The following is a 24672-nucleotide window of genomic DNA, read 5'->3' as shown; positions in this document are numbered from 1 at the left end:
GGCTGAAGCTCCAGAGCCCTGCCCCGGCACAGTAGTCAAGACTTTTTTCATGACATTGTGGTTCAGTTCTTTTACCTTTTGATTGTTTTTAACAGCAATCCACCTATAAAGGAATCAAGTGAGATCTAGTTCAAAGCATAAGCAAGAGTCATGGAGATTTCATTTCCCAAAGGCAACTTTTTAAGTGATAGGAAGTCAGTAAAGACTTTTGAATGCACTGAAATTCCTGTGGGTAACATTTATATGGCTGATAAATCACATCGAGGGTAAGCAAAAGGAATAGGCAATTATTAAGTGCCTACAACGAAAAAAATGTATAAGCACTACTAAGCATCTTACAAATCTGATCTCATTTGATTTCTACAACAACTCTGGCTATTATTATCCCCATTTTACAGTTGAGGAAACTGAAGCAGATAGAGATTAAGTATCTTGCCCAGGGTCATACATCTATTAAATATCTGAGGCAAGATCTGAACTCAGATCTTCCTGACTCTAGGCCTAATTCTTTTTCTGCTCTATCTCCTACCTGTCTCTGAAACCTGGAAGATGGAGAAAAAAGGAAGACTTCCTCAACACCATAAAAATGCATTCCCAAAGAGGAAAACTATAATAAAACCTCTTACAACAAGAGAAGATGGATGGAGGAGATAAAGTTATTTTTTTGTTTTTTTTTTTAGGAAGATTTTATTTTGAGTTTTACATTTTTTTTCCCTAATCTTGTTTCCCCTCCCCCCACCCCCACCGAAGGCAGTTTGTTAGTCTTTACATTGTTTCCATGGTATACATTGATCTAAGTTGAATGTGATGAGAGAGAAATCATATCCTAAAGGAAGAAAAATAAAGTATAAGAGACAGCAAAATTACATAATAAGATAATTTTTTTTCTAAATTAAAGGTAATAGACTTTGGTCTTTGCTCAAACTCCACAATTCTTTCTCTGAATATAGATGGTATAGGAAATAAAGTTATTAATACAGTCTTGGACAATATTAAAAGAAGCATCTTTTCCAGGATAAGGATGTCCTCCTAGTCTGCTGTATTCTTTCCTAGAGGGAACATTTGGAATGTTGGATTTGGTTCATTTCTCACTTGAATGCTCTCTTTTTTTTAGTTTTTTTTTTTTTTTTTGCAAGGCAAATGGGGTTAAGTGGCTTGCCCAAGGCCACACAGCTAGGTAATTATAAAGTGTCTGAGATCAGATTTGAACCCAGGTACTCCTGACTCCTGGGCTGGTGCTTTATCCACTGCGCCACCTAGACGCCCCTTGAATGCTCTTTTGAACTTCATCACTATCTTCAGACGCTCATTTTCCCACGAGATCACATCAAATAAGAAATCCAAACCTCCATTCTACCTCCTAACCTAGGAGTTTGTCGTTCACTCTGACTGGAGAGGTCCTTCCAGATCATTCTTAAGGATGTGGACTCAGAGCAGCTATTTCATCATTTTTCATCAGGCTACAGGACTTCACTTTGTCCACAAGTCAGATATACTTTCCTTCCCTCCTTTTCAGATTCTTTTTATGTGTTGTCTTTTCCCAGTAGACTGCGAGCCCCTTGAAGATTCAAAGTGCTTAGCTTACAATTAACGCAATAATTTTTTTTGACTGACCAACTAACTTCTGGGAATCATGTTTTAAAAAGAACTGGAGGCAATACAGAGGGCCTAAAGTTCATACTTGATGAGGAAGGATCGAAGGAACTGGAGATGTTTAACATGGCGTAAGAAAGGCTTGGAGGTGACATGCTAGCTGTCTTTAGGTCACTGAAAAGTAGTCATGTAGAAGAGATATTAGGTTTGTTCCATTTTACCTCAGAGGACAATGGCTTGAAAAGAGGAAAACTTATGCCTAATGTAAGGGACAATTTCCTAAAATAGAGTCAACTATCTAATAGAAGATAATGGGCTCCCCTTCACTGGAAGTCAACAAGCAAAGACTGCACGAGCCCTCTTTAGGTGACAATGGAAAGTCTTGTTTAGATGACCACTCAGGTCCTTTTCAACTATGAAATTATTTTTTCTGATTTTGTGATCATATCTCTGCAGAATTTGCTGAACCTACCCCTTAACCTATAACTCAACCTATCACTGCTGGTTGCTTCCAGTTTGTGGGATTGTATAGAAATTCGAGGAATTATTTCTTTGCAATTTATTTGTCCTACCTTGTTCCAAATTTATTTGTATAATAGCTAAAAATTTATCTTTTCTCCAAAACTGAGATGAATATATCCACTACTAAAAAGTCATTACAGGGGCGGCTAGGTGGCGCAATGGATAGCGCACTGGCCCTGGAGTCAGGAGTACTTGAGTTCAAATCTGACCTCAGACACTTAATAATTACCTAGCTGTGTGGCCTTGGGCAAGCCACTTAACTCCATTTGCCTTGAAAAAACCTAAAAAAAAAGTCATTACAACTGAAAAGAATGAAATCAGGATGAAAATAATAAATTGAGGGAGACATGATACATTTAATAAAGAATAGGATATCTAAAACTTTCAGAAATTGCTACAAATATTTAAGGGCAGCACCTCATCTCCAGTGAATAAATAGTCCAAAATTCTGAAAAAAATATAAAAAGAAAAAAGAAAAAGATTATTAATATTCAATTGCAAAGTGTTCCAAATTAATAATCTAAGAAATGTAAATTTAAACAACTCTTCAGGTAGCTCCTGAAATTCACAATTATAAAACAAGAAAAATAATTAAAAGTGATAAAAATAATACTACGAGAGTTGTAGGAAAAAAAGGAGCCCTTACATCTTGCTAGTGAAATGACAAATTAGTCCAATCCTCAGAGTGTGAACTAGTAATAAAATGCAAAATTTACAAAAACAATTGTGCACTTTGATCCACTCATTTTATTATTAGAAACAATTCTAGAGACCATTATCAAAAAGAAAAAAAGAATTATTTGTTCAAATATTCACAGTGGTAATATTTGCTATTTCATAAACCTTAAGAGTCCAACAATTAGAGAAAGAATGAATACATTATTGTCGATCAATGATATATGGAAAGAGATATGAAAAAATGTGAAATGAAGAAAGCAGAAACATAAGAAGAGAGTACTCAATTTGACTCTATAAAAGGAAAAATAAAAGCAAACAAAATGAAAAGATGAATGGACAAATAAAAAGGATCTTAAACCCAGACATATGAATGAACTTGTGCACCAGTTGTCATTGATAAATAATTCAGACAAATGGAAAGCCTGTTAACTGAGAACATCAACCACAATTCAGCCCCTATTAGTTTCACACATGGTTTCTTTGTAAATCTCTAAGCAGGGCTTATTTATAGTCTAGAATATTAATTAAGTCTGCAGCCTTGGTTTGGTACCCTTACTCTATTTCAAGTTTAATTTCAATGAAGCTCCCTATACCAGCACATTTGCTTTATTTTTTTGGGGGGGGTGTTCTGTTGTTGTTTTTACCCAGAGCTGAAGTTGCAGATTATCAGGTTATAGGGAAAACCACTTGGCTAGAGAGAGGTAACACGAAATCCATCTATTCAAGATGCTAATTCTACATGCATTCAGAGATATTGGGATGGAGAGAAATTTAATCTGGTGCTGCTTGGAGCTGAGACTCTTGACTTATTTTTCTAGGTTCTGATGCTCTATATCAATGTATATTAATAGGAAATATCAGATATGAATTTTCATGCTATTCCAACTTTAAGGTCTCCATGGTGATGGTTATGTAGAAAGGGATCAATATCCATGGTATAATAAAGTATTTACAAGTTGAATATTTGATTGTCTAGCTTCTCTTTTTTTTGTTGAATGTTAAAAACCCCCCAATATTTAGACACAGGTTTGCAGAGAAATTTGTTTTACATTCGAACTCCTCCCCACATCCTCAGAATGTACTATTCCATTTCTTTCCTAGTAGCCACTGTCCTTCTTCTAGCTCAGGTCTAATCCCCCTAACTCAATAAACTCCAGTGTCTTCCTAATGTCTCTAGGAGCAAATGCAAATTGTTTTATTTGGAATTCAAAGCCTTCATAACCTAGCCTCCTCCTGCCTTTCCAGTCTCTTCACTCCAGTGACATGGCTTTCTGGTTATTCTCTCAACTAGACCCTCCATCTCTTCATTTCAGACCATCTTCCAAAATGCTTAGAATGTTCTCTCTCCTCCACTCTAATCACTGACCAACTTGGCTTTCTTTAAATCTTTAGATCCTAACCCCTCTTAATCCTAGTGCCTTTCCCTCTGTTAATTATTTCCTGATTCTGCTTTGTATGTATCTGCATGTTGGCATTTAGCTTTTTGTATTCCCCAGAACTTAATAGTACTCAATACACAGTAGGTATTTAATAAATGCTTATTGATGATGATCATTCCCCAGAATGTAGACTAAGCTGATATCATTTAAATGTCTTTTCCTTCAAATTTGAAGGCTTTTCTCCTGGAAACTTGTAAAAGTTGCTGTGTCAGTGAAATAGTTACACAATCAGTCTTCAGCCTTCCGTTTAAATGATCATATTACTTGGGGCAGCTAGGTAGTGCAGTGGATAGAGCACCGGCCCTGGAGTCAGGAGTACCTGAGTTCAAATCCAGCCTCAGACACTTAATAATTACCTAGCTGCGTGGCCTTGGGCAAGCTACTTAACCCCATTGCCTTGTAAAAAAACCTAAAAACAACCCCAACAACAACAATAAATGATCATATTAGTAACCTCATTTTCACTTTTGTGTTGGCAACTGTGCATATTTTCAACGGAGAAAAAATGAGTTGTATGATGTATACGAATTTGTGTAGCAACTGGTATTTTATTTAATTTTATTTTTAGAAGGGAACTAGGAACAGTTTTTTCCCCTTTGGAAAGATTTTATTAATTTTGAGTTTTACAATTTTCTTTTAGGGTTTTTTGGCAAGGCAATGGGGTTAAGTGACTTGCCCAAGGCCACGCAGCTAGGTAATTATTAAGTGTCTGAGGCTGGATTTGAACTCAGGTACTCCTGACTCCAGGGCTGGTGCACTATCCACTGTGCCACCTAGCCACCCCAGTTTTACAATTTTCCCCCCCCGTTCTTGCTTCCCTTCCCCCACCCCCCACAGAAGGCATTCTGTTAATCTTTACATTGTTTCCATGGTATACTTTATTCTCAGTTGAATGTGATGAGAGAGAAATCATATCCTTAAGGAAGAAAAATAAAGTATAAGAGATCACAAAATTCCAAAATAAGATAATGAGATTTTTTTTCTAAATTGAAGGTAATAGTGTTTGGTCTTTGTTCAAACTCCACAATTTTTTCTCTGAATACAGATGGCATTCTCCATTGCAGAACCCAAAATTGTCCCTGGTTGTTGCACTGAAGGAATGGGCAAGTCCATTAAGATTGATCATCGCCTCCAGGGAGCAACTGGTATTTTACTAAGAGCTTCACTGGTCTTGTTCATCCTACCAATTGTAAAGAGCTCCCATGCATGTTTGCCTTTAAAATTCAAATTTTGAATGGTAACTGGGCTCCCAAAGCTTGGTACAGGTTCTTCAGGTTCTAATTCCAAGGAAGCAAAGTCCACGATGTGGCTTAGAGAGAAAATAAAGGTGTTAGATAAAACTTCTTGTGAGAATGTCTTGAAGATGCTGTCCACTGAGGAAGACCCTTAAGGGTCTTAAATATCCCTCCCACAAAGGGTCCTACCATCTGTGTGTAGCTATGAAGGACAGTTGACAAAGATGAAGCTGAGATGCACCAGTCTCAGTATCTTTTGACGGCAATCAGCTACTGAAGTCCCAACAAACTCTCTCCCTTGTTTTTAGAGGGTGACCAAGGTACAAAAGTTTACAAGAGTAAAGTATACAGTATACAATGCCTTCACATCTCTGTCTGACACAGTGGAAGGGAGGATTCAGGGTTAAAAAATGTTTTAGTTCTAAAATTTTTATTTGCTTTTCAGTTGCTATGGTTTAATTTATTATGAAAAGTGAATATTGTCTAAAATATTTTTTATTGAGAGCGCAAAAAAGTCATAGAATTCTAGGGAATTGAGTGAGAAAAAATATTTTGCATGTTGCCAATTTTATTTTTGTGTTGCATTTCAAGGGTTATTTAATGATTACCGTGCTAGGAAAGAAGCCTATTATCAAAATTAATATTTTCTTATGAAGAAAATATGCAGAAACGCACAAGATTACAATTATCTAATCCTCTGTTTCCCATAGGCTTTATGTATCAACATTTGCATTTAATGCTTTTCTAGAAATGTCAACTCCATGAAAGTTGAGAATTGACTATATTTAGTTACTACATTTCTTGCATAGTGAAGTGTGAAATTGTTCTTTCCCCTGAAAGTAATCTACACATTCACTTGATTGATGTTTGTTCAGAAGTTCTGGATAATTTTCTTACATCTTTTCTTAATTAGAGTACTCAGACTTTTTGAATTGCCACATTGTTCTGAAAGACCAATCATGCTTATGTTATGCCTGTGCATTTTGTTTTCAGGGTCTGCTGTTTTGGCTTCTATAGAATTCATGTGTGGGTTTTTTTAAGTTGTTCTCTTTTGTTTCTCTTCTGCCAAATTCTCTTCCACTTTAGTATTTTTTGTTATAAATCTGATGATCTTTTTCATTTTTTTTAGGGAAGTTCTCCATTATCTCCAAATTTCTTATTCTATTCATCGTGTTTTTAAATTCTGCAATGAGAGCTCTAATTCCTGACCAATATTCATTCCTATGAAGCATTCTCTTGTATCTTGTTGTTCCATAACCTTTAGAAATCACACAGCATTCTTCTTTTTAATTAGGCTTTATTGTTTCACTGTCCTTCATATTAAAATGTATGCTAAGAGAATTCTGTATTCTTTTGAAGTTTTACCTATTTTCCTTCTTTGAAAAGTTAAAGTTAAAAAAGTTTGAAGTTAAAAGATGTTATATACAACAATATTAATTTTTTCCTAAACTTTATTGACTCAGAATTATTTATCCTTCCCTGTCCTGTTTCCATCATCACAGATAAAGCCCCAAAGCAGATGGTATTAAAAAAATGGAAAGCTGCCAAAATTCCTTATTTAGGTGACCGGAAGTGAGTCTTGCACCAGCTGAGAAATAATTGGATGAAAGAACTTCAGGCAGTCTTTGTCAGAAGAATGGCAGTCCCAGGAAAGGTTGGAAAGAAGATCAGACTCGTTCATTTATCTTCCGATGTGCTGGGATTTTACTGAGGTATTTTTTTTCTCGAAATCCTTAGTATTTTAGACTTTTTCCTCATTCAAAAATCATTCACTTTCTGAACCTTCTCTCTTTGCTGAAGAAAAGTATCTGGAGACTAGGCTGGGTTGCCTCACCCTATTTCCATTGGGAAAAATATAGTTGACAGGCTGGTCCTTTTCCTGAGTGACCAAGGGAGGGACAAAACAAGCCCCAGAGGAATTTCATCCCTTTTGGCCATGATGCAGTGTCTTACACTAGATTCACGGGCTCCTGCTCTTCTCTCCTTCATGTGGCTATGCAAAATGGTGCTACAGATTCTTGAATGGAGACTGTTGGACAAAGTTACTAAAGCAAAAGATGCGAGTATGCGGAGATATTTTCTTATCTCTTATTTTGATAGGCATTTGATCTGATTCACTATCTTTAGCTTTAGACTAATATGTCTTTTCTAGTTGGCTTAATAAAAGCAAGGCAACTTGGTGACACAAAGGTTAGAGTACTTGACTAGAAGTCTCCTGAGTTCTAATCTGACCTCAGACGTATTAGCTGTGTGACCCTGGACAAGTCACTTCACCCTGCTTGCCTCAGTTTCCCTGTCAAATGAGTCAAAAAAGGAAATGGTAAACTATGCAAATTCTTTGCCAAGGAAACCACAAATGGGGTCATGAAAAGTGATCTGAAATGACTGAAGAACAACAAAATGATAAACACAAACTTCAGTGGCTATTGACCCATACACAAAATCTTTGAATCTGGGGTAGCTTTTGTGGGGGGCCTGTGGAGGAGAAGGCCCTGGAAACCACATCAGAATCAGATGAGACCCTCTGGGTGAGAAGCTTTTATGAACAGAAAGAACTGCACACGGAAACTGTTGTTTTTCAAGTCAAAACAAAGTCTAGACTCAGGTTTTCTTGATTTTAGAGAAACTTGGCCTCCAGGCTCTTTTCCTTCCAGAAGTTCTCTCTGGGGTGTCTTTCACAAAAGAATTACAGGATTTTAACAGAAGGAAGTCTAACACAATCTGTTGCTGAAGTAGCATCCCTGAAAAGTGGTCCTCCACTTGAAGATCAGCAACGAGGAACCCGCCAGCTCCCAAGGCAGCCAATTGCATCTGGGGCTACCTCAAACCATTCCCTAAATTTAACTATCCAGTAAGTCAAAGTCTTACTTAACCTTACTTGGAACTAAGTAGAAAAAAAGATTTTGCACAGTACATCTTCAACCTTTTCTCCAGCTTCATGCCATCATGTTTATTTTTTCTTAACATTATTAACAATGAAAACTCTGAAAGTCTTGGGGCCTTAGGGCCTCCCTCACAGTCTGGAATGATGTGATTTTCTGTCCTCTTACCATGCTAATGTGCCCCCTAGTGTGCATGGTACTTTTGAGAAATGTGGCATCAAGAAGTAAATACAATAATCTATGGGCAGATAGGTAGCTCAATCTTCAAAAAGACCTGCGTTCAAATCCTGTCACAAAACCTTTCAACCATGGACAAATTAACTCATCTCTTTCAGACCCAGTTTTTTTTTTTTATCTATAAAATGGGAATAATAATAACACCTCCTTTCCAGGGTTGTTGAGGATCAAACCTTAAAGTTTGCTAGCGATTATTTGTGATGCCTAAGATCATGAGAGCTTTTTCATTTTTCTTATCTCATTGTGATTCATATTTCAGACTCCCGGGCCTTTCTTCACTCTATTTGTACTTGTAGGGGTGAGTTTTAGACCCAGATATAAGACTTTATTTTTAGCCCTATTAAATTCCATCTCATTAGATTTGGCTCATTATTACAGCCTATTGAAATCTTTCGAGATCCTGACTCTTTGGTTTAGTGTAGTGACTTCTGTTCTAAAGTTGTTGGTTTTTTCCCTCAGATTTTTGGCAGCCCAATGGAGCAGTCCCTTCTCTGTACATGTGCTAAATGAGGGATGAGATAATAAGCCTTACAAGAGATGAAAGGCAGAGGCAGGGACTATAATCATAGACTTTGGGGAAGGCTTTCTCAGTTTAAGTGAGTCTTTTCCATGTTAAATCATAAATTCTTCAAAGTACTAATAATAGCTGACATTTTCATCATACATTAGATTTATGAAACACTTTACATACATAATCTCATTTGTTCCTAATGCCAATATTATGAGTTAGCTACCATGGTATCATTATTGTGACTTTACAGATGAGGAAATTGAGGCTCAGCAGGACCATGATCCTAGAGGTGGCATTTAAAGCCAGGTCCCTGACTTCAGACCCAGGTTTCATTTTGTAGTTTGCTTCTTATAGGCTCCCTGGTTTAATTGAGGTCAAGAATGCAGGTGGAGGAATAGTTGAAAATTAAGTTGAGAAAATAACTTGAGGATAACAACTCCTTCACATTGGTTGATCATGGCTGAATAACATTAGGACCTATCTCACAGGAGGATAAAACAGGGAAATAGATCTAAAACAGTGCAAACTTAAACTGTTTTTAATATTGTTATTATTGGATCTTCAGAAATCCCAAATGGGAGAGAAATGAGGCAAGTCCCTCATTTGCCCCTTTCCCTACCCCACCTCCCCAAGTTGAAATCCTGCCCTCATCCTGCTGCTTAGCAACTGCTGTGAATGCAAACTGATACTTGCTTTTTCTTAATTTTCTTAATTTTTGAAAGGTTTATTTATTTTGAGTTTTACAATTTTTCCCTCATCTTGCTTCCCTCTCCCCCCATCCCCATAGAAGGCAGTTTGTTAGTCTTTACATCATTCCCGTGGTATGCATTGATCTAAGTTGAAAGTGATGAGAGAAATCATATCCTTAAGGAAGAAACATATAGTATGAGATATTAGTAGAATTACATAATAAGACAATTTTTAAAAAATTAAATTAAAGGTACATAGAAAGTCTTGGGTCTTTTGTTCAAACTCCACAATTCTTTCTCAGGATACAGATGGCATTCTGCATTGTAGATAGCCTAAAGTTGTTGTCCCTGATAGTTGCACTGATGGAATGAGCAAGTCCTTTGATCATCATCCTCATGTTGCTGTTAGGATGTACAGTGTTTTTCTGGTTCTGCTCATCTCACTCAGCATCAGTTCAAGCAAATCCTTCCAGGTTTCCCCAAATTCCCATTCCTCCTGGTTTCTAATAGAACAGTAGTGTTCTGTCACATACGTATACACAATTTGTTTAGCCATTCCCCATTTGATGGACAGTCCCTCAATTTCCATTTCTTTGCCACCACAAACAGACCTGCTATGAACATTTTTGTACAGCTGATGTTTTACCCTTTTTTCATCATCTCTTCAGGGCATAGACCCAATAGTGGTATTGCTGGATCAAAGATTATGCACATTTTTGTTGTCTTTTGGGCATAATTCCAAATTTCTCTCCAGAAAGGTTGGATGAGTTCACAACTCCACCAACAATGTATTAGTGTCCCCAGATTTCCCACATCTCTTCCAACATTGATCATTGTCCTTTCTGGTCATATTGGCCAGCCTGAGAGGTGTGAAGTGCTACCTCAGAGATGTTTTAATTGGCATTTCTCTAATAATTAGCAACTTAGAGTAATTTTTCATATGACCATGGATTTCTTTGATTTCTTCACCTGTAAATTGCCTTTGCATATCCTTTGACCATTTGTCAATTGGGGAATGGCTTGTCTTTTTTAAAAAATTTGACTTAGTTCTCTGTATATTTTAGAGATGAATCCTTTGTCAGAAACCCTAGTTGTAAAAAATTGTTTCCCAATTTACTACATTCCTTTTGATCTTGGTTATAGTGGTTTTATCTATGCAAAAGATTTTTTTTTTAGGTTTTTGCAAGGCAAATGGGGTTAAGTGGCTTGCCCAAGGTCACACAGCTAGGTAATTATTAAGTGTCTGAGACTGGATTTGAACTCAGGTATTCCTCACTCCAGGGCCAGTGCTCTATCCACTGTGCCACCTAGCTGCCCCTGTGCAAAAAGCTTTTTAATTTAATGTAATCAGAATTATCTAGTTTGCTTTGAATGATGCTCTCTATCTCTTCCTTGGTCATAAACTGCTTCCCTTTCCATAGATCTGGCAGGCAAACTACTCCTTGACCTTCTAGTTTGTTTATAATATTGTTTTTTATGTCTAAATCCTGTATCCATTTGGACCTTATCTTGTTACAGGGTGTGAGGCTTCTTCCATACTAACTTCCAATTTTCCCAACAACTTTTATTGAAGAGAGTTTTTATCCCAATAGCTGGACTCTTTGGGTTTATCAAACAGCAGATTACTATAATCATTACCTGCTATTGCACCTTTGTGAGCATCACTAAACAGTCTGTAGAGGAAGGACTAAAAGGAAATTGGGCCCCTTGGTGGGGCCAAAGAGCTCCCGGCCTGGGGCTAGGGAGATTCACCTTCCCAAATTCAAACCTGCCCTCAGACCCCTGGCTGTGCAGCTCCAGGCAAGTCATTTAACTCTCTGTCTGCCTCTGTCCTCCTCTATCAAATGAGAGGGAGAAGGAAATGGCAAACTGCTTCAGCAGTTCTGCCCAGAACACCCCGCCCCAAATGGGGTCATGAAGAGTGGAGACAGCCAAAAATGTCTGAACTGTCAATGCTGCAAACAGATGACCGAGAAGTCACGGAAGTTATGCAACCGCTGTTAAAAATACCAAAGAGCTCCCACGGCTTATCTGAACCACAGTAAAGTCTAAGAAATAAAATGAAATGAAAACAAAATAAAACCAAAGAGCTAAATGTGGTTCAGGAGCAAAAAGCTTTTTTTTTCCTATTGGAGGAGGGGAATGAGACAGATGTACCAGGGCCTCCTCCAAAGTAGGCTCTGTTTTGGCCAGGCCAAGTCTTATCCATATACATGTATCTATCTATATCTATGTCTATCCATCTATCTACATATACATACACATATAGACATATATACACACCTGGACACACACACATAGCTACATGTATTCATGCACAGTATATATGCATGCCTGTACGCATGCATGCTTTACACACATATGTATGTAAGACATGCCTGTGATGCACGTGCAGTGTGCATGTGTGTCTGTGCACTTCTTTATACACACACACATATATATAAGGCATGTGCATATACATATCTATATGTGTGCAAATACGTGTGTGTGTGTGTGTGTGTGTGTGTGTGTGTGTGTGTGTGTGTGGCTACCTGCAAGCTCTGCCTGCAAGTGCTGAAGAGGACCTGATGTTTGAGGATGGACAATGAGTCTGATTTTGGACATCATCCAGTTTGAGATGACAGGAGAGGACATGAGTGATAATGGAAGCATCCTGAGTATGGACTCAAAGGAAGAAGGCTCTTGTTCTGACCGTGCCTTTGTCACTTATGCTATGTGTGACTTTGAGCACCCCCCTTAAACATCCCAGTCCTCAGTCTCCTCACTTAGAAATAAAGGTGTTAGATGACTTCTAAGTCCCTTTTCAGTTCTGGAGCTGTGATCCTCTGATCTAAGTGGAAAGTCCAGCAGGTAATCGAGAGATTTTTATCTTAGAGCTCAGGACAGAGATCTTGGTTAGAGAGCTATATTTGAGAGTCTATTTACATTATATATATATATAGTAACTAAATAATAAAGTATAATTTTATATAATATTCCTATATATGTGTTTATTGTATGCATATTGTATGTGTTATACACACATCCATATCTATCTATTTCTCTCTCTCTCTCTCTCTCTCTCTCTCTCTACCTATCTATCTATTTGTATAGGACAGCTAAGTGGTACCATAGATAAGGCTTGGATTCAGGAAAACTCAAGTTATAGAGTTCAAATCCATCCTCAGAAACTTACTAGCTGTGAGATCCTGGGCAAGTCATTTAACCCTGTTTACCTCAGTTTCTTCATCTGTCAAGTGAACTGGAGAAAGAAATGGCAAACCCATCTAATATCTTTGCCAAGAAAACTCCAAATGGTGTCACAAAGAGTTAAATACAACTGAAATGACCAAACAACAACAAAAAGAGATATGAAAATTGAAGTTATGACAATAGGCGATGTCTTCAGAGTAGAACAATAGAAGGCCTTAGAGTTGAGGCTACCAGATTTAGGAAGGAGGAGGAGGAAGAGAGGAGGAGGAGGAGGAGGCAAAGCCAGTGAAAACAATGAAAAAATCAGCTAGTGAATAAGCAGAACAGTATGTGATTTCAGAAACTGAGAGAAGAGTTTCAGAGATGGTCCTCAATTCTTCAGTAATTCAAGGAGGGCTCTGAAAAAGTTGGAAGAGTTTCAGTCCAGTAGCTGGGGCAGGCACCAGATCAAAGATTTTTTAGGAATAAAGCATGGAAGGGCAGTCATTGCTGGGCACTTTTTTGAGAAGTTTAATATGTAGAGAATTAGGAAAGTAACTGGGGAAGGTTGGGTTTTTTTTTTTAATCCTAGGAAAGATTAGATTTGGGAAGGAGCTGAAAAATAATCTAGCCCAATTCCTCCATTTTTTAAAGTGAGGAAACTGAGATCTAGAAAGGTGATTTGCCTATGGTCAGGTAGTTAAGTAACAGAGGCAAGATTTGAACTCTGGTCTTATGAATGTCATGAAAACATTCAGCACTCTTTTCATTTCACAATTCTGCCTCTACTCCAAATATTATTCTACAGATAAAGAAACTGAGTTTGAATGAGAATAACCTATTTTTACACAGACATTAAATATCAGAGGCAAAATTTACAACAATGACCTCTTGAGTACAAGTCCTGCCATCTATCCACCACATCATTGGGTATAGTTGCAATCATTTTTTGCTGTTGTTCAGTCATGTCCAATTCTTCATGACTCATTTGGGGTTTTCTTAGCAAAGTTACTGGAAAAGTTTGCCATTTTCTTCTCCAGCTCATTGACAAATAAGGAAACTGAGACAAACAAGATTAAATGACTTGTCCAGGGCTACACAGCTAGAAAGTGTCTGAGGTTGGATTTGGAATTCTGGAAGAGGAGTCTTCCTGAACCAATCAGCTGTCCATAGTTGTAATCATACTACTAATATAATCTTTCAGGAATGTGAGGAGCAAAATGGGTTTTTGTGGACTATAATGAGAACATAACCATCATTCATCATTTTTTTTTCTCTTGGAGGAAAAGCCTTTTGAGTTCCAAACAGTCAGCTTGGGTTTTGCTAGGGCATCGTAGTCCTTTTGTCACCCACTGGGCGGAAGAAGCTTAATAAAAGCTTACAGATTAAGTTGAGGGGGTGGGGTGGGTGTGAAAAATAGGAAGCATCAAATGTGCAATTTGGCATCTTATTTGGCAGCCACATCCACTAGAGAATTTAAATTTGGGTTTCCAGAAAGTTCTATTTAAAAATTCCAAAAAAATGATGAGAGTGTGATTGGGCGGGAAGAGCAGCCAAGTTGGGACATTCTGGATTTTAGCCCTGACTTGGCCACTGTCTACCTCACTGTGTGATTATGGGCTGGTCACCTAAACCCTCTGAGCCTTGGGTTCCACAGCTGAAGGTGATGGACCAAATCGCTAAGGTCAGTCTCCTTCAGTTCTAAACATTCTCTGATTCTGCCACCTCGAGTGGGAAATCTGTCCACACAAGAGGCCGGGAAAGGGAGCTTATGATGCTCTAGGCAAAATTCTCCAGGCGTGGGTATTTGTTTTTCAAAATCCTTCTCTTTGTTCTTTCTCCCAAATACTTGGCTTCCACCTACCTTCTGCTTGGTGAGCCTTGGACTTTTCCCTTGAAGGTCTGTCCTAGCCTGAATATTCCATTAGAAGAAGTTGTATGGGGTTTAAATGCAGACCAAAACTTAATTACTATCTTCAATTTTTAAAAATTGTCTTTTGTATTTTTTCTCTTTTATTTTTTCCATTTCAGTTTGATTCTGCATTCACAACATGATTAATATGGATATAGGTTTAACATGGTTATAAAACCATAACCTCTATTAGATTGCTTTCTGGCAGAAGGGAGGGAAGAGAAAAGGAAGGGATGGAGAAAAATGTGAAACTCAAAACCATACCAAAATATGATTGTTGAAAACTATCTTTGCATATAGTTGGAAAAATAAGTCAAATATTAAATTTTTATTAAAAAAGAATATAGTGAGTTCCTTGAGGACGGCTGTTGGCATTTTTTATATAGCCAGTATTCAGCTCTGTATCCCATTGTAAGCCCTTATAAGCATCTCATAAGCAAATATTTTATTGATTGGCTGCTGCTGATTTAATGTACCTGTCTTTTTTCCCTCTCATGCAAACTTAAAACACTTTGTGTCTCACTCTGTAGGCTCCTTACTACTCACTAATTACTCCTTACACTACCCAGGAGAATTAGTGCGAAAGAATAATTTATCATAACTATATTGTGAGACAATTTTTAGAGTATATTATAAATTATTAAATTTTTCAAAGACTTTTGCTTCATAATGGGTCACTTTGCTCCCCAGTTAAAAATTAAAACTTCAAGTCTCCCCCTGTGTTAATCACAAATCTAGGAGAACAATGCTCAGGATGTAAAGAGACCATTTTCCCAGGAAGAGACCAAAGATTGTAATCTCTGAGTAGTTTTTAGGAAGCAATATTGTATGTTTAGGCCACTAAGGAGGTTTATTATTTTCCCTGTTCTCAAATGTCCAATTTCTTTACCTCAGAATGACCTCCACCTATAGGTTTTGGGTAAGATCTTAAAAATGTCTAACCCATATTTTCTGTCATTTTATTTTAACCCTATGTTTTTAAGGTTCTTACAGTTTTAGGTTATACTGTCTGTATAACATACATAGATGAGTAAACGGAGACAGTAAAAATAGTAAAATCTTAGCCAAGTTTTAAGCTTTGACAGTTTAAACTACTTTTAAGAAAAACTGTCTTATCTATTCCCCATTCTTTTCTGACACTGCCATTATTTTAAGCATAAATAGTTTAAAACTATGCTAGGACTTCAGAAATACTCTGTACATGACCAGCAGCTAGGTCTCAAAGTCAGGAAGAACTGAGTTCAAATTTGACCTCAGACACTTATTACTGTGTGACCATGGGCAAGTCACTTAACCTTGTTTGTCTCTCTGTAAAATGAGCTCTTAGAAGGAAATGGTAAACTACTCCAGTATCTTTGCAAGAAAACTCCAAATGGAGTCATGAAGAGGAAATAACTGAACATCAAGTACAGGATTTGGATTTTACTTAAGGAGGCCAATTTGATCTGAATACCAAAGGAATGTGAACTGTCTCGAAAAGTAGATTATTTGTAAAGAGAATTCTAGATCCTGGGAATGTGAAAAAGAAATGTCACTCCTCCTCAGACCTTCTAGATCCTGGGATTGTGAAAAAGTCATTCCTCCTCAGACCTTTCACTTTATTGCTTCTGTTTTATCGAAAAAAATGAGGCTGTTGGTCAAAAGTTCCCTTTTCTCCATTTCTCATCTCTCATCATTCACAAACCATTTCCCTATCCCCATCTTCATTTCTTTCTTACCCTGAAGAGGTGGCCAACCTGGATATGCATAAGTGAACTCATTCCATTCTTTCTAAGAGATTGTTCCTTCTATCCTTCCCATTTTTTTTTTTTTTTTAGTTTTTGATCACTGGCTATCTGTTAGCTGCTCCCCACTTCCTATAAGATGTCCCATCCTTTAAAAAACCCTTCACTTGATTCGTGTCTCCCCATTAGCATTTGTCTTATATCTTTTACCCCTCTGAAGTCTGGCTTCCATTCTGATCATTCAACTAAAACTGCTCTCTCCAAAGTTACCAATGATTTCTGGATGTTTCATAAAACTTTTAACTTCAAAACCAAAACCTCCTCTCTTCCCAACTTCCCTATTACTATGAAAGAATTTCAAATTTCAGAATTCCAAAAATTAAACCTAGAAAGACTTAGATGAACTGATGCAAAATGAAGTGAGCAGAACCAGAACACTACACAGGAACAGCAGCTAAGAATGATAGCTCTACTCACACTGAAGTTACCATCCTCTTGGTCACCCAGATTTGCAAATTGATGCTTGGGCTCCTTACTCTCTCTTATCCTTAACATCGCCAAGCCCTGTAGATTTGACCAGTTTTTTATCTCCTCTTTTCTCTGATAGTACCACCCCGTTGCTGTCCCTCATTCCCTCACACCTGGGTATTGTAACACCAGGGTCACCCTGCCTTAAGAATGATCAAACCACCCAATCTCCCTTAGAGCCAATCCCTCTATTGATTATCAATTTTTCATGTATGTAGCATGTTTGTCCGGAATTGCTAATATTGTAATCCCATTAAGATTGTGAACTCCCCAAGAAGGGGGTCTATCTGTCTCCTCAGCACTTAACAATTTCTGACACATACCAGTAGGAGCTTAACAGATGATTATAAAAGTATTGGATTTTGAGTAGGGGAATTTGGGTTCAGATCCAGAAGGCTATTTAAACTGTTCATTTACATGCCTTGGACAAATCGACCTCTCTAATCCTTGGCTTTCTCATTATTTTCTAATTACATGTATAATAAGGAAATCTAGATTGTGTCATGGACCTCTTGGGAAATCTGGTGAAATCTGCAGAGAAATGTTTTAAATTATAAAAAATACATAGGAAACCAATTATATTGACGGATATAAAAAAATATTAAAGAACCCAAGGACTAAATGAATTCTGTGATCTTAAATTTCAATGTGTTCTTATTAACTGCTGAATAAACAGGAGGCAGACTGAAAAACTAATTCAAAATAGATGTCCCTAATTGACAATGACTGGGCTTTAATTAAGAGAATATGCACATTTCTCTTACAGTTGGGTGGTATTGGGGTTTTTTTTTCCAGATACCATAAGCCCCTCAAATGATCTTGGAGAGCCCACAACCTCATCTTTGTGTCCCCTCTCTTCACTTGGTAATTTGGTATGTTTTTCTGTCCCCCATCAACAGTAGGTTTTAGGAAGCACAAAGGCAACTTTTGGGTAGGGAGAATGACCTCGTCTGGTAAGAAAATCTGCTAAACACTTTCATTTCACTGATCAACTGATATTGGCAGCCCCACATAACATTATTTCACAAGTATAACATTGGTTGGAATTGAGATTCCTCAAGCAGTAGGGGACCCTTAGAGAAACAATCTAACACCCAATTTTACAAATGAAGAAAGTGAGGCCCAGAGATGGATTACACACCCAAGCACTGAACAGCAATATCAGTTGTTTGGTTGTGACTATTTTGTAAAAAATTTAAGAGCTCTTGTCATTCAAAAGGGAAAGCAGTACAAGAAAGTAAGACTATCTATGCAGACCCAAAAATGTTATAAATATGAATACTCAAAAGTATAAGACTTTGAGAACCAAGATAAAAATTAGATTGGTTCAGATGTGGAGGGGGTTATGGGTGATGACCTTGGGTGGGAGGGGTCTATGACAAGTCCCACATCTCTTGTGTCAGAGACCCATGCTTCTTTTGGGCTCAACCCACCAGCCTTGCACCCCTCATAACTCAGAAAAGAAGTGTGTGCATTTTTAATTGGTGAGTTGCCCTATAAACATTTATTTTCTATTTTTCCAGCTGGATAGGGGCCCAGGGTTCCAGAAAACTAGTTAGCTCACTACAGAAATAACTTCACTAAATATATAATGTGAAAGATATTTATTTAATTTAAAGCAACAAGTTAGGTTTACAACTTCAAGCAGATGAAATCTACTAGTTACTAAAAGAAAATAATTCTAGTTTACAGAGCCTGTCTGGGGAGGCATCTAGGGAGGGGGTAGTCATTCTGGATTCCTTCTAGCTGGGTAGGAAGGAGGATCCAGAAAAACAGGAGCTACTTGAACAAGCTGAGACTCAACACTGATATTCAGTGGTGGATTCAGCTCTTGGGATCAGAGGCCAGGGTTGACCAATGCAATACAGAAGAACAATAAACTCTTTCCAGGGTGAGTGGGCACAGCTGGAAGCATCAGGAGACTGTCATCCGGACCCTGGACAGCAACCAGTCAGCACTTCAAAATGGAGTGTTGAAGGGATAATCTTTGTGAGTGGCAGCACTACAAGGAAAATAGACAAATTTGCTTTCAACATAGGTACTTTGACCATAATAAAGACAGAAATATGGTTGAATTTATACTTTTCAACATTATAACAATCAGAATTAAGGACTAAAAAGATGATCCAGGGCATGAGTTACAAAAGGCTGGTCCCTGGGAGACAGTGATTTAGCCCAATGATGTTCTCTGCCAAATCGGACTACTAGGTGCCCCAGGGCTGTACTGTGCACAAGGAAGCTAAAGAGAATAGATCACAAGGTCTTATCTTCATGAAGAGCCTTTTGTCTTGGGGAGATTAAAACAAACACCAGTAATACCACAACATGCTGGTCAAATGAACAATACAGGTAATCTTACAGGAGTAGACCTGGATCACCTCAGAGAACCAGTTATAGGAGAGATTGTGTGTGTGTGTGTGTGTGTGTGTGTGTGTGTGTGCGCACGCGTGTGTGTAGAGAGAGCCATGGGACTAAGTGATCTATCTTAGGGAGAGAATTACAGAGATCAGAAGATCAAAGTTAAGGACGAGATGACTGGGGAAATTTAGGGTATTGAGAGAATGTTTAAGGTAGAGGTAGAAGCATCAATTAAAAAAATAACACAAAAAAAATCTTAAAAGGGTTATACTAAATTCTTCTTACAAACAACAACCTAAATTAATATTCCAATTTTTACAGTTGAGGAAAGTAAGGCAAACAGAGTTCAAGTGACTTTCCTAAGGTCACACAGTTAGAGTCTGAAGACAAACGGACTATCCACCCAGTCACCACCTGCTTTTCCTCAATAGGAGACACTGAAGGACCATCTGAGATCAGTATGATTCAGCTCCCACAATTGTACCTGAAATTAGATCTCAACAGGACATTTAATAGGAGAAAGCAAAGAACAACAGCTCTAGAATCAGAGGTCCCAAGTTCAAATTCCACCTTTGATGTTTACTTGGGGGTGAGACTTGGGGAGGTCACTTAACCCTTAATCCTCAACCAGAAAATAATGGAGCTGGACTAGATAACCTTGTAAGGAAGATACAAGGACTCCACACTAGAGAGTACCTCTATATCATTAATTTCTCACAAAATTTGACATAAAACATGTCCCATTTCCCCCCAAGGGCCACTGGTAAGAACTGAGTTGAACATTTAACCTTCAATGAAGTTCCTGTGCTATCTAGTTCTGGACTAAGCAGTTTGCAATATCAATCTAGCCAGAGAGGCCCGTTCCTTGGAATGTCTAGGTCTCGGGGCAGCTAGGTGGCACAGTGGATAGAGCACCGTCCTGGAGCCAGGAGTACCTGAGTTCAAATCCAGCCTTAGACACTTAATTATTACCTAGCTGTGTGGCCTTGGGCAAGCTACTTAACCCTGTTTGCCTTGTAAAAACCTTTAAAAAAAAAAAAAAGAATGTCTAGGTCTTTTGTAGAACCTTGGGGCTCATTTCAGACCTTCTCTGAGCTACATACAGCTCAGCAGTCATGGTCCTCTCCAGGGCTAATCTTTTATTCTACTGATGCCTGAAACACATAAGACTACATTCAGGAGAAACCTACTTGTTCAAGGCACAGACTCTCCAGTCTCGGTTGAAGCTCAGTATAGTCGACATCTCCTCATCGGTCAACTCAAAGTCAAACACCTGAAAAGGAAAGAGAGAGAGTGTTACTAGTGAGTCCTTCATACAAAATACTGATTGAAATCAAACTGAGGAATAGTATTTAAAGACAAAAAAATTAAATAATCCCTGTCCTCAAGGACTTCATATCTTACCAGAAAATAATATAAAAACAACAATTTTTTTAAAAAAAGGCTATGAAAACTGGGGGAAAATCATGCAGAAGTTGGTACTAGAAACTAATTTTGAAGGAAATGAAGTATTTAAAGAAATGGAGTTAAGGAGGAAATAAATATATTCCAGATAGGAAATGGAATTTACTATAAGGGATATTTATATATCCCATAAGCAGCTCCAGGAGGAACAGAGAGATTCCAGGAATGCCTTCCAGGGATATGAAATTTTAAAGCTGAATGAGGGGGAAGCCAAGATCATTAATGCTAAAGAGCATTGGTATACAAAACCTAGGTACTATGGAAATGGTCCCTTAAGAGAAGTCAGTCACTCTAAATGATAGTGGGAGGAGAGTCAGTTCAAATCAATATTTAAGGAGTTTTAAGTGGTCTTAGATAAGTTTGTTGCTTTACTTTTTATTTACAGAATGTTGAAGCCTTAAAAGGCGGCTACCTCACTCAAGGGAAGGATGCTAAAAGCTATGAAAAGTGACAGTTTTGTCCATCTCGGAGTGCCATTTTGCGTTCAGTGTGATAATTTGGAAATAAGTGACAATATAAAACCCTTTTATTGAAATTCCTTAGGGGCAACCCCACAAGGACCTTAAAAACTCTCAGCTTCCTATGCTGAGAGGCATCGATACCTTTTTTGGATATTTACCTTTTCTGAGCAAGGTCCCGGTGTTTTTTTTTTTGGGGGGGGGGTTGCCTGTTTTTACCAGTAGGGTGTTCTTAATTCTTAGAGGACTTATTTCCTCTGGAGAGGCTAGAAGGGTGTTTAAACCCTGAAGCATTCCTTCTTCAAGGGGACTCTTGCTCATAGATTGAGGAGGATATCTCCCATTAAAGGGACATCTTCCCAGTTGTATAAAAGGGGGGAACAATTAAAATATAGGTTTTTTTTTTAAATTAAGAAATCCTGTCTTTTATGTTTGTGTTTTTCTAAGTATCTATAGTGTAACCTAGGGAAAAGCCCTACTGAGAATAGAAATGTTGTCAACCCAGTGTCTCTGAGTATGTGCTACTGTATAACTTTTCAAAAATGAGCTTTAACCTAAAAGGATGGCGTTTTAAAACAGCGCAACTAGTCAGCAGGGACTCGACCCTCAGGGATATCTAGAAAGGGATTTCACTAGTCAAGGCCTGACTGTGATGCTCTGTGAATGAAGCTGGACTACATGCTACATGATTACTAAGTAAAATTCTTAACTGAAATTAAACAGAACCAAAGATAATTTATCCTATTATACATGTGGTGAGTTATTCTGTGTCCTTAGGCTTAGGCCTGGAGATTCATTTTTTATAATTATGACTCAGCTTCTTCCTTTTATAGCAAATCTCTCTTTAAGGTAGGTAAAGCTAGTTTTAAAAATATTTTTTAAAAAATTTATATATTTCATATATAGTTAAAATATAATGAAACTTCTTTCACATCATAAATAATATGGAGCTATGTTTAACATAGCTATACAGGGATAATGTAGATCAGATTGCTCTTTGATAGGAGAGGGAGGAGAGAGAAAAATATGAAACTCAAAATCTTATAAAAATGACTGTTGAAAATTATCTTTATATGTAGTTGGAAAAATAAATACATGTAACTAAAATTTAAGAAGAAACCTCAGAGGCATTAAACCCAATAAAATAAATAAATATAAAAATAAAACAAATGTAATACTTTGAAAGTAAAGAAGATCTTACTGTTTTCCATCTGAATTTTTAGGCAGCTAAGTAAATTAAAGTCGAGCTTATTATCCCCTTTCTAATATTATGCAATCATTTATAACATAAGGTTCTTGAAATATTTTGGAATGGCATGGGAATAATAAGACAAAGATGAAGAAGTTTGTGGGAGATAGATAAAAATCAATTAGTAAGGTTAAAAATCAGAAACATCTTTAGTTTTGTTTTAAAGAGAAAATTTCAATGCAATAAGTTATTTTAAAGAGGAATAAATTATGGACTATGAAAATCCAATTTTACTTAAGCTTATTGTGTAATTTGGGATTAATAACTGCATGTAGAGCACATTCTGAAGTGCAGGCAACTAAAAGGAAGACAGTTCATTTAGATAACCACTATCTGGATATAATCTTGAGATTCAGAATTTAGAACATTTTCACATCCCATCCCAAGTCTTGTAGGTTACACTTGGAAGTACAAAAACATCTTTTAATGAAGACTATTTGTGTGGCCAATGAATTTAGAAATAAAAAGCATCTACTTAAAATAAGCCCTGATTGCTATATATTCATGTTTAGGATTAGATTCTTTTTTTTGGGGGGGGGGCAAGGAAATGGCATTAAGTGGCTTACCCAAGGTCACACAGCTAAGTAATTATTAAATGTCTGAAGTCTGATTTGAATTCAGGTTCTCCTGACTCCAGGGTGGATGCTCTACCTACTTTGCCACCTAGCTGCCCCTAGGATTTAACTCTTAAAGTATAACCTCTTTGGGGAAGGCTGGGGGGGAGGAGGGAAGGAATGGAAAATTCTGAGAAAGCAAGATCAGACAAATATGTCAAATGTAAATGATTCTAATACAAGTTTTGAGCCTGTTCTATTAACAACTTCTAAAAATTGGATTCAAGATTTTATATATAAAATTGTATTGTTTGCCCTCTGCACAAACCAGGTATTTTCTGTTTTTCTGTGATTTTAAAAATGTTTAATTTAAATAAAGTTTTCAGAGCTCTGCCTTTTGTGATACTTTAAAATAGTTTTTTTTTATTTCTCAGCTATTATTTGGATTTCTTAAATTTATCAACATAACAATTTGCTAACTGACATGACAGGACAGTTATAGTAATAAGACTGAAGTTTTTCCCCTCCATGAGACTTAAATTTGAAATAAAGAATAAATGAATATCACTTTTACAAAGTTGAATGATAGTAGAATCAGAACCAATTTAGAACAGCATTAGCTTACATGTCAACTTTGGTAAATATCAAATTTTTAACCAGAAGGGTTCATTTTACAAGTCAGAGTCTCATAAATAAGATTCTTCCTTTAGTTTGTTTCTGGCACTACAAAATAAAGCATTTAGACAAAACAGAAAGGGCTATGTAAAGACTTAAAGACTTGGAAGCTTCAAATGAATAAGTCCCTAATTGGATGCTGTTGTTACAGCTCTATTGTTAATAGGATTAGAACCCTAAGGTTTGAACTGGGAAACTAGTTATTGGAAAAGTAAAATTTAAGTGGCTATACTAAATCATATTGAGATTTTTAGGAGAAACATTGAAGAAGGTCTACAAGTAACCCAAACCTGAGAGGCAGATCTTCTAGAAGGCCCTCCCTTCAGAGGAACAGGCCCTTTCCACAATGCCTAAGGGAAGATGTTCTCGGACATCTGAGCCCCCAGATACCATGTTAAAATTCTGAGTTTTAGGAAGCCTGGCTGTGTGTCAATAGAGGACCTCATGTGATGATGGTGGTCAATGACCATCGAGCATGGGTCAGTACAGACTGTCACAGGGAAGACCAGATGCCGGGTTCAGAGAAGCTCCAATTTCAGCCCCTTTCAAGGACCATTTAATAAACCAGAGAGATTACAAGCTCTCTATCATTGAAAGGAAAACCCAAATCAACAAATCCTGGGGGCTTCAAATACTGAAGAATGTGTGTGTGTGTGTGTGTGTGTGTGTGTGTGTGTGTATATGAAAATTATAAAATACGAGGTAGGGAAAGACTCCAAAGGTCATTATCCAATCCATACCTAAAACATGAAGCCCCCTCTAGGGTGCTGCTGACCTCTGGTAAAGATCTCTG

At 37.4% G+C, this 24672-nt stretch overlaps 1 protein-coding gene across 1 annotated transcript in view; it reads right to left on the bottom strand.

Moving 5' to 3' along the window:
• Nucleotides 1–18710: 18710 nt before the first annotated feature.
• AKR1B1 (aldo-keto reductase family 1 member B) overlaps nt 18711–24672 on the bottom strand; it is a 28808-nt gene continuing 22846 nt past the window's right edge. Inside the window, exons 9-10 of the mRNA XM_074193660.1 lie at nt 20670–20752; nt 18711–19123 (exon numbers count right to left, since the gene is read on the bottom strand). Of these exons, the coding sequence (XP_074049761.1) occupies nt 19081–19123; nt 20670–20752 (126 nt within the window). The 3' untranslated portion in view covers nt 18711–19080. The remainder of the gene's footprint in view (nt 19124–20669; nt 20753–24672) is intronic.

The sequence above is a fragment of the Macrotis lagotis genome, chromosome 7, assembly GCF_037893015.1.
Source record: "Macrotis lagotis isolate mMagLag1 chromosome 7, bilby.v1.9.chrom.fasta, whole genome shotgun sequence".
In the NCBI taxonomy this organism is placed as follows: Eukaryota; Metazoa; Chordata; class Mammalia; order Peramelemorphia; family Peramelidae; genus Macrotis; species Macrotis lagotis.
The sequence above is the reverse complement of the archived record's forward strand: the minus strand, read 5'-3'. Positions and strand labels throughout refer to the sequence as shown.